This window comes from Ammospiza nelsoni, chromosome Z (assembly GCF_027579445.1).
Source record: "Ammospiza nelsoni isolate bAmmNel1 chromosome Z, bAmmNel1.pri, whole genome shotgun sequence".
Lineage (NCBI taxonomy): Eukaryota > Metazoa > Chordata > Aves > Passeriformes > Passerellidae > Ammospiza > Ammospiza nelsoni.
This window is the reverse complement of record NC_080669.1, coordinates 76,956,481-76,973,697: the sequence shown is the minus strand read 5'-3', so window position 1 is coordinate 76,973,697 and position 17,217 is coordinate 76,956,481. Positions and strand designations below refer to the sequence as shown.

Below are 17,217 nucleotides of genomic sequence, written 5' to 3'. Positions count from 1 at the left end.
TTATTACTCTGTTTTAGTTTACTGCTATTACTGTTGGCACAGCTTCCCTCTGAATGCAATTAAATTTGAGAATTCAGGTACTGCTTCCTTATCCTTTTCTTAATCTTAGTTGTATTAAATTGCAGAATTAATTCCCCCAACAGTTTATTATCTTGAAGATTTACAAGTATTTTGGTTTTTCTTTTGTTCGCCTTTAAAACTGGATTTTACCATTTTATTCTTTATGCATACCACTATTATGTCCATGTTATTCAAAACTTATGTGTAAGAAAAGCTATAGACTTGGTCACATCATTTTTTGCTCCTCACGTCTGCAGTTTCTTTCAGATGGGCAAAAGGAATGAAATGTAACAGATGATCCCTGACACTTCAATTTCTGCTCAACAGGTTGCTGTCTGATGTCTTCTATTCCTTCAACTATAATAAGTTCAGCCTGTAAACAATCCTCTCCTCTTTCAAAGCAAGTCCAGAATAAAATGCATGAAGTTTACAATAAAGACAGAGCCTTAGGTGAATAATTCACATGCATTCCACAACCCCGTATTACTGGCTAAAATCTACATCATTTAAAGTACAGAGTCCTTTGAAAAACAGTTTGGAATGCCCAGTGGCATTCCTAGCAGAGATGTAAAAAATTCAGTGCACAGGAAGTATACAATGTTATTATTTAAAAACACTGGTGTTTTCAGCAAGGGTAGAATGAGAGAAACACTTACTTTATTTGTTTTCTGCAATTATTTTCCTTTAAATGGTCTTTGGGCTCAGCTTTCACAGTGCAGAACACAGACATCTTTCCAAGTTCTTAAATTCAGGGAAAGAATGAAGTAAGGTTTTATTAATACCTTATCTCATCACTTCTCAGAATAAAGAAAGCTACATTAATTTGTTAAAACAGATATAGATGAAACAGCAAGACACTACTGAATTTAAACATGAAATTCCACATCTTTTTCATAGCTCTAGCTAATCTGAGTAAGATTTTATTATGTCATCTCGACAGACATAAAAACTCATGTTAATTTTAAACAAAATCAGGTGTTTAGAAATGCACTGAATATGATCATGAACTTGAAGGAATACATCCCCCCCCCCCTCCAAAAAAAATCTAAAGATACAGGAAGTACCGGCCTTTCAGCATCAGAGGTGATACGGAAAGAAGTTCTATACTTAATATAAATCAATTCTGGTTTGCATGTTTTAAAGTAACATAAGCTTCTGAAAATGACTACTTGCAGCAATACCTATGTATATCAACTTAAATATACATCGATTTCTAGAGCCATGGGAAAAATTCCATGATGAAGCTAAAATGTTTGTTCTTTCCTCCCTGAAACACCAGAAAAACACTCTGATGATAGATTCACCCTACAAATACAATCATAAAAATATTAAAAATCTGAACTTTTTTCTTTCCCTAAAGTGCATGTGATATATCTGAACTTTTCATAAGTTCAGACAGATGCAAAACTTTGAATCCCTAAAAGAATATAAATATAAATATATTTAATATAAATATAAATACATTAATTTAAACATCTGTCCTAAAAGTACTTCCTCTCTCTTGAAGTTTTCTGTTACTTCACTCATTCATATGGCACTGACTTTACACTTTTCAAGATTCATGAATACCTGGTGAGTTATTCATTTATATTCTTATTCTCAAGGATTTCATTTGATTCAAAGCACACCCTCTGTCAAAGCACACAGATTTAATCTGAGAATTCTGTTTGTTCTCAAGGAGCAGAATCTGTAACATTCCAAGTTAACTGACACTTTTGAAAATTATCATTAGCTTGTTGTCTGTCATTAGCCACTAGATCACCTTGTTCCTACCCTTTTGTAGCAATAACAATCCTTCACTATTCCGTACTGTTAAAATAACTTTTCCAAGGGGAAAAAACAAACAAACAAACAAACAAACAAACCGGCCAATTTAAATACCCACTATGTGCTGTGCATTTTCCAGATGCAGCTCTCTTCCCTGTTGCTCTGGCGTTTTATTACACACGCTTCAAATAGCAGCACTGGAACCAGTGCGCGGCTGTTTCGGTGTGATTCTAAAACGAAGATGATTTAACGCAGGCAAGGGCTGAGCGCCGGCAGTCCCGGCGGGGCTCCGGCCCGAGCAGCTGTCTGGCACAGGGTCCCGCACCGCCCTGTGTGTGGGGCGCGCCCCGCGCCGCGCTCGGCTCTCCCGCCCCCTTCCCTCAGGGCGCCAGCACACTAACAGCGTGCGCTCTTATGACAACGGATTTGGGAAAATCACCCCGGCTTAATTCCCCTGCTCCCGACAGGCTGCGCTTTGCAGAAACACAAGAATCAATCCGGTCGAAAAAGATCTTTGAGGCTGAGCTAGCGCAACCTGTGAGCCAGCACCGCCGTGGTCAACCAGACCACGGCACTGAGTGCCACGTCCAGTCTTTCTTTCCTAGGACACCTCCAGGGACGGTGACTCCAGCACCTCCCTGGGCAGCCCATTCCAGCGCCTAACCACCCCTCCTGCGAAGACACTCCTCCTGATTCCCAGCCTTTCGATCCCTGCCCTGCACCACCCCCACCAGCTCACGAGCAAACACGGCGGGCGCCGGGCTCGGGGCGGAACGGGGAAGTTGCTGTTTAAACAAGCACACGTGGAACGCACAGCCGGGGCGGGCAGCGCTCCCGGGTCGGGCAGCTTCGCGCCGGCAGCCCCGCAGGACTCCGAGACACCGGGGAGAGCTCGCAGCGACCCGCTGCACCCCGCCGCGTCCCCCACTGCGCCGGGCTCAGCCGGGCCCGGCCCCGCCGCGCCGACCCCGCCTCAGCCCCCGCCCGCCCAGCGCCTCCCCCGGGGCCGCCCCGCCCCGCCGCGCGCTCACCTTGCTCCGCGCCCGGGGACGCCCGCCCGCCCGCCGCGCCTGCGCGCCCGCGCGCCCGCGCCGCCGCGCGCCCCGCCTCCGCCGCGCAGGCACCGCCCGCGGTCGCCGCGGCAACGGGACGCGGAGCCGGGCGGCGGCGGCGGCCGCGGATGCCTCTCGCCATGTCCCAGATCCTGTGCGAGTGGCTCAACCGGGACGTGAAGCTCTCCCGGCGCATCGGTGAGTGGGGCCCCGCTGCGCGGGGACGGGCACAGCCTGGCCGCGGGGGCAGTGGGGGTCAGCGGGGTCAGGGTCGGGCCGTCGTGCCAGGGGCACCCCCACGGCCGCCCCCCTGACGGGCCCGCCCCCTTCCCGCCGCCACGTGCCTCCGCAGGTACAGGTTTAGTCTTCGTGTGAGAGGCGGGGACCACAGGATCGTAGATCCGTGAGAAGACCCTCAAGACCACCCAGTCCTACCACGCACCCAGCAGTGCCCCTGTAACCCCTGAGCCACCAAACCACATCACCCAGCGCCAGATCCAGACACCTCCTGAACACCACCAGAGATGGTGACTCCTTCACCGTCCTGGACAATGTATTCCAATGCCTGAAAATTTTCAAGCTGAAGTTAATTCTCCTCAAGGGACAGGTGCTCTCAAGACATGGAATGTGCTCAAACTCAAAGTGCTAATAAGGACTCTAGAGAATAAAAATTAGTGTAATATGTTTGGAAAGTAGTGCTTTGTTTTGAATGGCAGCTGTTGTGCTGGCATTGGAAAAGCATTTGTTCTGCAAGGAAGGAACAAAACCCTCAGAAAAGTTAGAGACATGGGCAATCACCAGCTGTATGAAGTTTAATAAGGTGCCACATTCTGCATCAGGGATGGGGCAACCCTGATTGTGTGTATAGACTGGGGAAGGAGATGCTGGAGAGCTGGAGAGCAGTGCCATGGAAAGGGACCTGGGGCTCCTGGTCAATGGGGAGCTGAACAGGAGCCAGCAGTGCCCTGGCAGCCAGGAGGGCCGGCCCTGCCCTGGGGGCATCAGGCACAGCATCACCAGCCGGGCAAGGGAGGGGATTGTCCTGCTCTGCTCTGAGCTGGGGCGGCCTCACCTCGGGTGCTGGGGCACCTTTGGGTGCCACAGAGTAAGAAAGACGTGAAACCATTAGAGAGTGTCCAAAGGAGGGCAGTGAGGGTGGTGAAGGGTCTGGATAGAAAGCCAAACAAGGAGTGGCCAAGGCCACTCGCTTTGTTCAGTCTGGACACCAGGAGACTGAGGGGAGACCTCACTGCAGCTACAACTCCCATATGAGGGGCAGAGGAGGGGCAGGCACTGATCTCTGCTCTGTGGTGACAGTGACAGGAGCTGAGGGAATGGCCTGAAATTGTGTCAGGGGAGGTTTAGGTTGAATATTAGGAAAAGGTTCTTCCCGAGAGGGTGTTTGGGCACAGCAACAGCTCCCCAGGGCAGTGGTCACAGCAGGAGCCAGACAGAGCTCAGGAAGTGTCTAGAAAATGCTCTCAGGCACGTCGTGTTTGACACTTGGCGTTTGCTGTGAAGGGCCAAGAGCTAGATCCAATTCTAATGGGTCCTTTCCATCTCAGTGTATTCTGTGATTCTGTGATTGAATGAAGAGGAGTACATTCATTAAAGCTAGCTTTTTTTTTTCTTCTGCATTTTGTGTGAAAAATCTAGTAATTATAGCTAATAGATATTTTCACAATCTCAGTGGTAATTATGACAATGTTTGCATTTTAACACTGAAAATTGGAAATGACTATTTAAAGCTGATGTTGCAAAACAACTACACAGAAAGTATATTTATTTGTGATTTGAAAGCTATTACTGTTAGATCAATCTCCTAAAATTTCTTTGAATAATTTACTAAATTTTGGATTTAATTTTGTTATAAACACGATAACAAGTTTTGTTAAAATTAACATTTGGATTCTTTTAATTATTTTATCTAAAAAACCCCAAACAATCACAAAACCTCCAAACTTAGTTCCAGGATCATTTCCAGAAGAATTTTCTACTGGCTACCTCCTAGGAGAACTTCTGCACAAATATGGTCTTCAGGATGACTTCAAACAATTTTCACAGAACAGGTTAGTACATATGAATAATATTTGCTCTCCTGTATAAAATAACAAGTCTCTTACATAAAGTAGACAAAATATGTATTTCCGTAGCTGGGATTTGCTAATGCACTGTAGAATTTATTGGGATTTAAAATATTTTTCAGCAATTCAAAAGCTAAGTCTGTTTGAGGCATGAATTGATTTCATATTTCCAGAGAGATTGATCATACTTCTTCAAGAAAATTATGCATTCTAATTGTAACTACAAAAACACCAGGTTAAACCAGAGGTTCAAAAAGCCTTTCAAGGATGTCTTTAAGATTGAGAAAAGTGGAACTCTGCCCATGATCTGTGTACAGTAAGGAATACAGTGTTGTGTTGTGGTGGTGACCCTAACATCTTCACTAAAATGAAAATGTTGGAGAAACATTATGAAGCTTTGAGTGGATCTCTGGCAGAAGATCATATAAGAATTTATAAGTTTACAAGTAATCTGCTGTAATGTCTATAATCAAGAAGAACTGTAAAATGGGAAGTTGAAAAATCTTGTGCAGATCTGTGAGCTTTTATACACTGATGATGCAATTTGCGAGGTTGGCTTATGCTGTGTTTTGTCAGACCATGGTACACATGTACATCAAGAGTTCCAGGCTGTACAAAATCTTCCTGTTTCTTCTGAACCTCTGCTTTTATGTTCTTTGAACTTCTCATGTAGTCACACTCTTTCTTATCCCAAGTCCCACCAGATTGTAGGAGAGCAGGTAATAAAGGCAGCCAACAAAAAGCGGTTTCACACAGCAGTTCTTGAACTCTGTTTCTAGGACTTCTAGATTTCTTAGGAATTTCTTGGATCATTAGAAAACCCCAGGTAATTCTTAGAGTACCTGCTGTTGCTGGGAAAAATAGCTTCACGAGGCTTTTATTTTTTCTAGGAAGCTCTAGCCTCTTCTCACAAATTTTCTCAATTCTTCCTAGTAAAAGGGTGCTTTGAGCTCTTGTCTCCAGGTGATTAGAGAGGTGCATTTAGTGAGGATGCACTTCAGCAGGTGCAAGAAGCGATTGGAAATTCTGTGGAGATGGTTTATGTGTCCTCAGCAAAGATGGGGATGCATGACAGGGCATGACACTCATAATCCACTGGAACAACTACTCAGAGTTTGAGAGGCCTCAACTTGAATTTCTGTCCAATGAAAGAAATGTCTCAAACTTCTGTGAGGAAAAGGAAGGTGTCTGCTCCTCCTGCTGAACCACAGCTGCAGAACAGGTTCATTGCAGTGGTAGCAGGTGAGTACTGGTGGCACTGTTTGACAAAACATCTGAGCAGATGAAGTTAAACCACCCCAGAGCACCAGGAAGAGCAGGTGGGAATAGCAGGGGGAGACTTTCTCCTGCAGGAGATGAAAGTGCCATCAGCTGATGTCACATGCCAGCCAGGGAGGTTTGCTGCATACCAGAGGTTCAGCCCAGACCTGCAGAGACTTGTCCAGCTCTTGCATTAATATCCCTGCTGTTCCTCTCTGTGGACACCAAGGCTACTGCCAGAGACCTGCAGGCAAAAGCATGAGGGCCCAAGTATTTATTTTCCTCACTTCTGCTGGTGCACGGGCTTAATGAGTGGATAGGTTCCACAGGTTAACAAGTGGTTGTGCAGCTGCTGTCCACCACAGGGATTTGCTTTTCCTAGTCATAGGATCCTCTTTCAAGAGGGAAGACTGCTAGGAAGAGACAGGATCTACCCATCCAAGCTGGACAAGGAACACATTGCCAACAGCCTGGCAAAATGGGCAAGGATAGCTTTAAACTAGGAGTGAGTATTGATGGAGAGGTTTAGTTTCAAACAAGAGAGGAAATGCTGGCCTAGACTGGCAAGCAAGAGGAAGGTGATGTGAATAAGAGCAGCAAAACAGTGCAGAAGTCTGCTCACCCTAATATATGCATGCAATTAAGGAGACAGGATTATGGGAAAAGCATTCACACCTTTTCTAAATTACATTTTTTTAAAAATCACACAACTAACTATTTCTCTGAAGTGCCTATATAGTAATGCATGCAGCAGGGGGATCAAACAGAAGAAATTAGAGGCTGTGAGCAGTTGCTGAGTAATCATTGCAATCACAGAAGGACAGTGTGATAGCTCCCAGGACTGGTGTGCTGCCATGGCTTTATATAGGTCTTAAGGATGGACAGGCTGGGAGGGTAGGGACGAAGAGAAACTGCCCTCTATGTGAGAGAGCAGGAAGATTCAGGACCTGCCTTAGTTGTTTTCCTGCATCAAAAAGATGGCAGAGTATGGCTTCATTCATCAGCCTCCCTCTCAGATCCTCAAATGAGTATCTGCCATGCTGAGGCTGAGATTTTTTTATGCCCTCTCTGTCTTAGTCTACTAAATAAAACTCACACTCAGAAACTTGAAACTAAGAGTCTTTGAAGCTAACAGGAAGGTCTGCACCAGTTTTTTACAATCTGTGATCTGGAAAACCTCTAAGGATGAAGACTATACTCGAGGCAATTTATTTCAATATGAAATTTGTATGCATTTTTTACATGATTGCCCTCATGAAAAAAAAGGTCTTGTCTTCTATCTAGGCAGAAGGGCTGCAAGAAGGGCTTTTACTGGTATGTTCACAGCAAAAGGAAGGCTGGGGAGAATGTGGGTCTGCTGGGACATGCAAAAGACTTAAGATATCCCAAGGCCCTGAGACACACAGGAAAGTCTGTAGGAAGAGAGATTCAACCATGGAGAAGGAACAGTTTAAGGAACATTTAAGTAAATTGGAAATGTGCAACTCCATGGGATCTGATGGCATATACTCACCCAGGCCGTGTGACCTGGCCGATGTCATTGCTGGGCCACTCTCAGTAATCTTTGAAAGTTTGTGGTGATGGGGGGAGTCCTTAGGACCAGGAGACTGCAACTGCTGCTCTTCTCTTCAAGGAGTCCAAGGAGGGAGAAGTAGAGATGAACAAGCCAGTCAGCCTTACAGAATAAAAAGTTAAGAGCTTCTCAGTGCATGTCAGATGATTTCTGGCAAGAGGGCTCATCTTAACCTTGAATCAATGGCAGAAAAATGCTCAATACTTGTAAGCTTCAGGTCAGTGTGTAAGAAATAAAGCATCGACTGTTACAGTGAGAATAATGAGCTTCTGGACAGTTTAATCTAGAAATAATATGAATACTGTGGTACCAGAAGGTCTTCAGTTATAATTGGGCATTTCTGTAGAATTATGCTGGATCTTGGCTGACCTCAAAAGCTGGTTGTTCCATGTGAAGGAACTATTGTGAACTCAAGCAATAGAGCAGTACAGAAAGCAGGATCTTCCGACTCAGACTGAAGTTATGGATATGTCTGATGAAATTTGATTTGCTCATTGTTATAAACTGACAATTTATTGCTACTTGGTTTTGCCCTGTGTATCTGTGGATCTTGAGTGAGTGCTTTTTCATGAGAACCTACATATAAAAAAAATATTAGCCTGCAAGCCACTATCTTAGTTTCAAATGTAAATTTCACATTTAGAACACAGACTTCGTTTTCAGCAGTGCTTTAACCTTTGTTTTTCTTGGAGAAAAAATATCAAATTATTTTAAAAAATTCTCTGTGTGTTGTTTTTTTTCTGCTCCTGTCTTGGTATAAGTGTCATGACCATGCTTAATGCAGCAAGTTGGAATCGAAAATAAGTTTAAGTTCTGGGTTTTTTTGTTGTTGTTTTCAATCATACAGAGGTGCAGATGCAAAAATTAACAACTTTTCTCGCCTGGAACCCACACTTCACCTCCTTGGTGTGCAATTTAATGAGAATATGGCCCAAGACATCATGACAAGACAGCATGGGGCTGCGACAAAGCTTTTATATGAATTGTATATTGCTTTAGAAAAAAAGAGGAAGGCAAAGCTCACTGGAGTAGTTGTGGGAGCAATGAGACCTGCAGCAACTGCAAAGCTTATGTCTACTGAGAGTAGAAATCAAGAGGTAAGTAACTATATCTGTTTTGTATAAATAAAAAAGATAGCATATTTACACGTACCTTTCAAGCATGTTATGTGCTTTCCCTCTTTACTTTGTAAATCTCCTATTCAAAACCCAGTACTTAAAAGGAAAAGAAGCAAATGTTCTTTGCTGTGTCTTATACAGTGGGTTTGCACAGCTTATCAGGAGCTCAATAGGATATTGATCTTCTGTGTTCTGTGTTTCTTTGTTTTGGTTCATTCTGTGTTACCTGCTCTGTTTTCAAGCTTTCTACAGAGTTAAAATATTATAATAAAAGCTAGTGGTAGTTCAGCAGCTGCCTTTTTACTTGTTTAATGAGTACAGATTGCAGACTGCATTGCAGTCTAGGTATCAACTCAGACTAATTTCCCCTCCAGGAAACCTATTTATAACCGTGCCACAGTGGTTTGATTCATTCTGTTGCATATCTCTCCGTGTATTTGTACTGCACTTCATTCTACAGCAACCATATGCTGAGAAATACAAAGAGAGAAAAATAAAGGGAAAAGAGGACATCTAAGAGGAAGTCAGTGTTAATGTGGTAGGTTCTGTTAAAGACTTCCTTCTTGTTTTCAGCAGTAATATTCAGTATATACAGACCATTATTTGTTATCAGGATGAGGAGCTTTTAAGAAGGTATATATAATGAATTAAATTCAGCTGGGAGAAATTTCACTTTTTTTTTTTTTCTGGCACTATTTCTGAAAAATAGCCTTCAAACAGAAGTTTAGCAACAAGTGCAAAGATAGTACCGAAAAGTCAACATATCTTTTCACCTGTAGAGGGATAGCTTTAAGGAATTGAGCAACTGAGAGTAGGTTCTGTCTTTAGATAAGTTCAGAATTTGAATCATATAATAGGAAGGTTGAGAAATAGAGAGAGGAATAAAGGTTGGAACGAGCCTCAGTTTATCCCCCCTGCTCCAAGCAAAGCCAGCTATAGCAGGTTCCTCAGGACCTCATTCAATGTGGTTTTGAATATCTACGAAGCTGGAGACTTTCAGTAAAGAAATGCTTCCTTACTTCCCCTGGTCAGCGTGGGACAAATCCTGAGACTGAAGTGTGGCTCTGGATGGCTGTGGGCTGTTCAGAAAGGACTGGAGGGGAACAAGAGGCTGAGGGTTTGCCCTCTATATCAAGAGGTGGATTGGATGTGAAGAGTTGTCTCTGAGGGATAGACATGAGTGGGCTAAAAGCCTGTGGATAAGAATCAGAGACCAAAGCCAAAAATGGAACCCTGTGGCTGGTGTTTACTGCAGTCTCCCTGACTAAGGCAGGCCTATTTGACAAAGTCTTGCTCCAGCTACAGGAGACATACTGCTTGCAGGCTCTTGTCCTGCTGAGGGTCTTCAACCAACATCTGCTGGGAAAGTAGCACAAGGCAATCCAGGAAGCTCCTGGAATGGAGGATAACTTCTTGAGACAGGTGATAGGCAGCCCTACCAGACGGGATGTGATATTGGATCTGATGGTCACCAATAAAACAAGTTAATTGGGACATCAAGACTGGAGGCAGCCTGGGCTGCAGTGATGGAGTTGGTGCATGGGTTGATGGTGTTTTAGTCCTGAGGTATCAGATAAGAAGTAAAGGTAGATCCCTGAACTTCAGGAAAGCAAACTTCCAGCTCTTTAGGGATATAGATGACCTGAGAGGCTGCCCTTAGGGACAAGGGAGGAGAACAGAGGTGGCAAATGTTTGAGGAATTCTTCCATAGTGAGCAAGAGCTAGCAATCCCCAGGAGCAAGAAATCAGGCAAGGAAGATGAGAGACTGGCATGGCTGAACTGGGGAACTGCTGGGAAAACAAACACACAGGCAGCTGAAGCTGGGGTGGTGAGCTGGTATGAGTACAGAGATGAAGTACCATTGTAGGGATGGAGTGATAAAGGCCAAGGCAAAGCTGGAACTGAACTTGGGAAGCAAATAAATGCAAAAAACAAAACCAAAAAATAGCAGGAAGAGCTTCTACTGGTGTGTTAAGCAGAAAAGAAGGTCGATAAACAATGCAGGAAAACTGGTAACAAAAAGAAGAGGAGAAGGCAGAGATACTCAACTTTTTTTGCTTCATTCTTCACTTCTCAGGCCACAACCTCTTGAGTGGAGGGACAGGAGGATGGGAACTGGGGGACAGGCTCATGAAGTGGGCCCATGGAAACATGATGAGATTTACAAGGACCAAGTGCTGGTGCTGCACCTGAATAGGAACAGCCCCTGGTGCCAGCCCAGGCTGGGCATGAGCAGCCCCAGAGCAGCCGTGCCCAGAAGGGCTTGGGGGTGCTGTGGGTGAGAGGCTGCACATGGCCCAGCCATGGCACTCCCAGCCCAGAGAGCCAAACGTGTCCTGGGCTGCACCCAGAGCCCCGTGGGCAGCAGGGCAGGGAGGGGATTCTGCCCCTCTGCTCTGCTCTGCTGAGACCCACCTGGAGCCCTGCATCCAGCCCTGGACTCCCAGCACAGGAACCACAGGGACCTGCTGGAGCCAGCACAGAGGAGGCCACCAAGATTATTAGAGTGATAGAGCACCTCTGCTATGAGGAAAAGCCGAGACAATCAGGATTGTTCAGCCTGGAAAAAAGAAGGCTTCAGAGTGACCTAATTGCAGCCTTCCAATACCTGACATAACTGAAGGGAGCCTACAAGAAAGATGCAGAAAGACTTTTTATGGGGCCATGGAATATCAGGAAATGGGGGACTGCCTTCATACTAGAAGAAAGTAGGTGGTGGTAGTAGTCGTAGTAGTAGACGACTAGATATTAGGAAAACTCTTTACTGTGAGGGTGGTGAGGCACTGGCAGGTTGCCCAGAAAAGTTGTGGATGACCCATCCCTGGCAGTGTTAAAGGCCAGGCTGGATGGGACTCTAAATAACCTGATCTAGTTGAAGCTGTTCCTGCCCAGAGTAGGAGGCTTGGAACTAGGTGATTTTTAAAGTCCCTTCCAACCCAAACCATTCTATGATTCTATTCCACATGACATGTGGAATATCTTACTTGATACCAGGGACAAGAGTATAGCACTTCCCTCTGCACTTCTCCTCCAGAGGGAGCTGTACAGAGCAATGAGGTGTCCTTTTTTGTCAGCTTAACAGTCTGGCATCATTCAAGTTCAAATCTTTAAGTTCTTTTCTTCAGAGCTGGTTCTGATTTTCAATTTGAACATGTTTGTATGTTTTTCTGTGTACATTAACTCAGAAAAACAGAGTTTGAAACCATGGTCTCAAAATTACCGTATCTTAGTATGTTTACTGCTGTTTTCTGACTCTTCACTGCTGGATGTTTAACATTTGAAAACTGTAATGCCACATCAGAATGAAACGAAATCCAAGATGCTAAAAGATGAGAGCTCGTGTGCATCTTGCAGAGCAGCTGAGAGCTCAGAACCTCCAAGAAGAGCAAAGAGCCCAAGACACTGAAAACATGACTAGTTATTTGTGTAGACTCCTGATGAAGTATTTTCTGAAGGTTATGTGTTTAGTGAATTAATTAAAACCAGTGTGAAGGCTTCCTGATTCTGTGCTACATGCTCATGTCTATAGAAGAAGAAAGAAAAGGTGTGCAGGGAAATAAAGCCAATGTACTCTTATGAGACCTTAAACATGTTCCTATTTAAAAATCACTTCATGTTAAGTTGAGAGTATTTGCATATTGTTAAGCATGGAAAATATTTACAGATCTGAAGACAGAGTGTGTACATGACACAACATTTGAGTTGTCCTTGTAAAGGTTTTGTATCATTCTTCTTTTGTGAAGAAAAGATGGAGCATTGTACAAAAGCAGGAGAATGACAGGAGAAGGGCATCTGTAGTGGGTTTGGCCTCAGAACATCTTGTACTTCTGTGTAGCTATTCTGTGTAGATGATGTAAGAAAGGAAGAAGACATTACTTTAGACATGGGAGCACTCATCTAAAGCAGAGTTTATAGTTTATGTAGAGGACATGGCCAGGTATCAGGGTATTGAACCACACCGACGAAGTTATTGACTAATAGTGGCTAATGAAGGGAGAAAGTCTTGCTGTGTTTATTTAGTCGTTCTGTTGTCACTACATGAACAAGAATGGCCAAAAAAAAAAAAAGCCTCTTCATGTATCTAGACAAGAAAATGCAAGCAATATACAAAATATTCAAAATAGCATTTAAAAAAAATTTTGGAATACCTCTTATGATGTGTTATATATTTTTAACTATCTTTGACTTCTTTGTATAAAAACTGTTTCTTCTTCTTTACTCCACATTTACCTGCCTGCATGACTGGTGTGCTTTAAATGAGTGTAATTTATATGTTTGTTACTTCTTGATCATCTCTGCTAGTGTTACCTAATGTGTTACCTAATGGTATTCTCAGTTTCTGTACCAGGAAACTGGTATTCTCATTTTCTGTGCTATATTCAGACCTGAACCAGGTACCTTACTAGAACTAGAATTCAATGAAAGCCCTTAAAACTCTGTAAAGCGCTGCTCATCTGCTCAAGTCTGGAGCCTGATAATCTCTTCTAGTTTCTTCCTGGAAGATAATTTTTGGCTTAATTATATTTGCTTCATATCAGCATTACATAGGAAGGAGACAAAATGAAATAATGGCCAGGATTCAAACAGCTGCTATACAGATTCAAAAACAACCATCAAGACCCACCATAAAGTCTTCTGAAGCCAAAAGAATCTTAAAGAAGAAAAGGGAAGCAGAGGTAATTATCATCTATACTGTTTTAATGCTAATAACATTAACTCAAACAGCACAATTTCTGGGAACATTTATGGTTACAAATACTGTACTTGCACCATTCAAAAGCTGCTGACTGTCAAAATGATATCAATTCAACCAGTGAAACCTGGGCTGAATATTTACACAATTATGATTTTGTAGGTTTTTTAAAGTAAGAATTGTTTTGATGTAAGAGAAATAGAGAAATGTTTTGATGTAGGAGAAATAGATAGGTAGTAATTTGATTGCCAAGAGTAGCAATGAGTCTACTAGAAAGAATACATTAAATGAAAACATCAATGTTCCATTTTGATTTGTGCATGATAACATCTTGCACCATGATGTTTGAACTGTTCTATAACACACTATAAAACTGTCTGCTTATTAAATGCTAGTAACAGCTGAAATTGACAATAACCTTAAATAAAACCAAGAGAGATGCAGCAATTAAAAAAAAAATTCTCCATTATCTAGTAATTAAAAAAAATTATTCATAGATTGTAATTCAAGTTCATGGATTGTATTGTCATTAGACGTGCAACTATTATTGCTTTTTACAACTGGGCAACAGTAGCAGGTGTCTTTAAATCTAAAGTTTGGTAAACTATAGTAAGACAGTTACTTGAATAACTATTAGGGTTACATTCAAGTTACTAAATGAGATCATATTCCAGAGTATCTTATTTCAAATCCCCATATGGTGAGAATAACATACTCTGCTAGAGCCCTATGCAAAATCAGAATTGTCCTGCAGAAAGAACAGCTGCAAAATTCTAGATTTTCTGGCTGGTAGAAGTAGATGTAGCTAGAAAAGGGGAAGAGGGGAAGGAAGTGAAAGGTGAAAGGTGGAAATCCTCTTGCCTTTATTCTTGGTGTAGCTGATGCTTAAAATATTTTCAGTGTAAGCATTTCTGTTGTACTAACACGACGTAAAAGTGATTCCCTAGTACTTGTTCTGTTGAACCTTCTTTGTGTTGCTTTGTGAAGAGAAAGGAAACATAAAATTCTGTGTTACTTCTTCAGAACGTATACAAGGAGATAGAAAAGTTTGAGATGTCTATGACAGGAAATGTCTCTGCAGTACATGGCCATGTGACCAACAGGTAACATTTGGATACCAAATTTTTTAAGAATAGGCAGGATCTGCCGGGTGTCTGCTATGTATACAGCTACTTAAAGAATAATGTTTCTTTTAGTTTAAACTGTGATTATCCTTTGAGTGAATGCCACACTAGCGCTGATTTCAGGTTCAACACAGTTGCAGTGTCTTGAAGTTACCTTTAGTTAGTAGGGAGAGCTCAAGCTTCCTTCACTACTTTTTGCCATGTGTGCAGCTAGGAAAGGCTTAAAAGTCATTTCTCTGTTCATTTCAGTCATTGGGTCTGTAAGGTCAGTTACCCTTGCAGCAAGATAGGAATGGTTGTGAATTTGCATACACAGTAACACGTTCCAAAGGGAAAAGAAGTAACTTTTATCCTGAAACTTATCTGTATGTTGATTTATTTGTTGATTAATTGCCAGTAATTTTCATTCTGCCATCCCTGGTGATATGCATGCCCTACTCAGAAGATGTAACACTCTTGCATACTGCTGTGGATATTTCCATGTGTAAACCTGTGATTAATAGCTGCAAAACTACTCAGAGTGTATGGCCATATTGAGGGGTAACCCAAGTTTCTTTGGCATTCTATGAGCCATCCTAATTTGCTGTTTCTGTGGAATTTGGCTTTGCATTGACAAAGAAATTAATGATTAGTTGGCCCAAGTCAGTGCTGAAAACATCCTCTGGACCTAGTGGACATTGTCAGGAAGTAGCCACAGAGCCCACAGAGAGATGTTCTACATTTGTTAGACTTGCACATAACTATACAGGCACCTGTGTGAAAAGACCCATAAGAATGCTAATTCCAATCTTTCTTTTCTTCAATCAGTGATATGCAAGAATTATTGCAAACACAGAAGTTTCGAGAAGCAAATCTAGAAACTATACCAGCGACAAGAACTGAGCTGTTAAATATTTATTCAGATGATGAATATTTAAGGAAAATTCAAAAACGTGTACAGGAAGATACATTCGCTAGAGAGCAACGAGCAAAGAGACGACGAAAAATGCTAGTGGATCAGTTAGCAATACATGAGATTCAAGAGGTGGGAAATTGTATGCTGAAATACATAGTCCATGTGCATTTAATTAGTAATCTAAAATGTGCTTACAAATATGAAACAATTACTTCTGGAAGGCTAAATAAAATTTGAAGGGGATAAAGGGACTTATACACACTTATGTCTAAATATCTCTTTTATGTTAATCTCAGAAAAATATGAAAGGTTGGCTGTTCTTCATCACCACCCTTACGGCATACACCATACTTATAAACTTAAAAGCATGAAATTAGGGCAGCAGAAAAAAGATTATTAAAAATCTACTGCAGGCCTGCCTTCTATTCCCTGCCTCCCTCCCCCAAAAGTTGGACAGCCTCTGCTATCAAAATGTATACTGGTTCTAAAGAAGGCTGTTATTTAAAAACAACAAAATATAGCATTCCTTGTTTGAAAACCTGTATTTACAAACGTGTCATGGGAAGGTTTTGATCTGGACTCATGAATTTTGAAATGGTTGTGCTGGGTGATATAAAGAATCAAAATTTTATTTGCAGGTCAGAGAATTGGTGTTTGATGTGTTATGAAATACAAGATATGTCTCTGGAGAATGTCTGTGTTGTGTCTAAAAATGAATGTTGCAGATCATTGCATTTAAATCCTGTCCCATAAAGCACAAGGCTTTTATGGTTCTTCACACATTACTCCTTTAAAAAGCAGCTTTTAGATTACTAATTTCACAGATTGTCTCTTTTATAATTATTCTATCAAAACACAGCCTTGTAACTTATTGGGGGGTTTTTTATTTCCTGTTATTTTTTTATTTTAGTATTTCCCTGTGAGTTCCTTATATGTGTTGAACATATATAGCTGAGCCTATCTCTATTGCTAATACTAATAATACTAGTAATAATAATATCTCATAATAGCAGCATTTCAGATGTGCAGTATCTCTGAAAATATGAGTTATTGCACATATATATATTTTTAGAGCCTTGACATCTAATGTCTGGAAATTTTTTGGAAATGTTAAGAAAAAGTTTGTTGGGGTAAACATCTAGAAGTTAGGTGCTGCTCAATGTCTATCACAGTCATATTCTTGAAAAACACCAGTAGTGACTTGGAAAGGTCTATCTCTGCATAACTCCTGTCTCCGAGTTCTAATTCAAAGAGATTTATATCACATTCTTGTTGATACGCATAGGCCATGAACAAGTTTTGCAACCCACCTCTCTGAAATCACCGCAGTCCCAAAACTGGCTCTTTAAGCACTCAGCTCTTGCAGCCCCTGCAGTGTGGACCAGTGATTCTAACAGCCATGGCTACCGGCCTCCAGAGCACTTGGTGGATACAGCAGCTCAGACTGCCTCTAGAGAGGCTCCAAATCAAGTGAAAACTAGCAATAGTGTTCCTTGCTTCCCAGGAAGAAAAATCAGCTTTGCTATACAAACAATTGAAATCACAGACTGCAGGAACTAGAAGGAGAGACAAATTAGCATTTGACTGAAA

At 42.2% G+C, this 17,217-nt stretch overlaps 2 protein-coding genes across 2 annotated transcripts in view; one reads left to right on the top strand and one right to left on the bottom strand.

The window, feature by feature from the left end:
* PRLR (prolactin receptor) overlaps window positions 1-2,099 on the bottom strand; it is a 154,563-nt gene extending 152,464 nt beyond the window's left edge. The window contains exons 1-2 of the mRNA XM_059492775.1: window positions 1,946-2,099; window positions 717-801 (exon numbers count right to left, since the gene is read on the bottom strand). The gene's annotated coding sequence lies outside the window, so the exon portion shown is untranslated. The remainder of the gene's footprint in view (window positions 1-716; window positions 802-1,945) is intronic.
* Window positions 2,100-3,019: 920 nt separating this feature from the next.
* Window positions 3,020-17,217, top strand: part of SPEF2 (sperm flagellar 2) — a 126,987-nt gene continuing 112,789 nt past the window's right edge. The window contains exons 1-6 of the mRNA XM_059492247.1: window positions 3,020-3,077; window positions 4,846-4,948; window positions 8,644-8,893; window positions 13,454-13,591; window positions 14,632-14,711; window positions 15,540-15,756. Of these exons, the coding sequence (XP_059348230.1) occupies window positions 3,020-3,077; window positions 4,846-4,948; window positions 8,644-8,893; window positions 13,454-13,591; window positions 14,632-14,711; window positions 15,540-15,756 (846 nt within the window). The remainder of the gene's footprint in view (window positions 3,078-4,845; window positions 4,949-8,643; window positions 8,894-13,453; window positions 13,592-14,631; window positions 14,712-15,539; window positions 15,757-17,217) is intronic.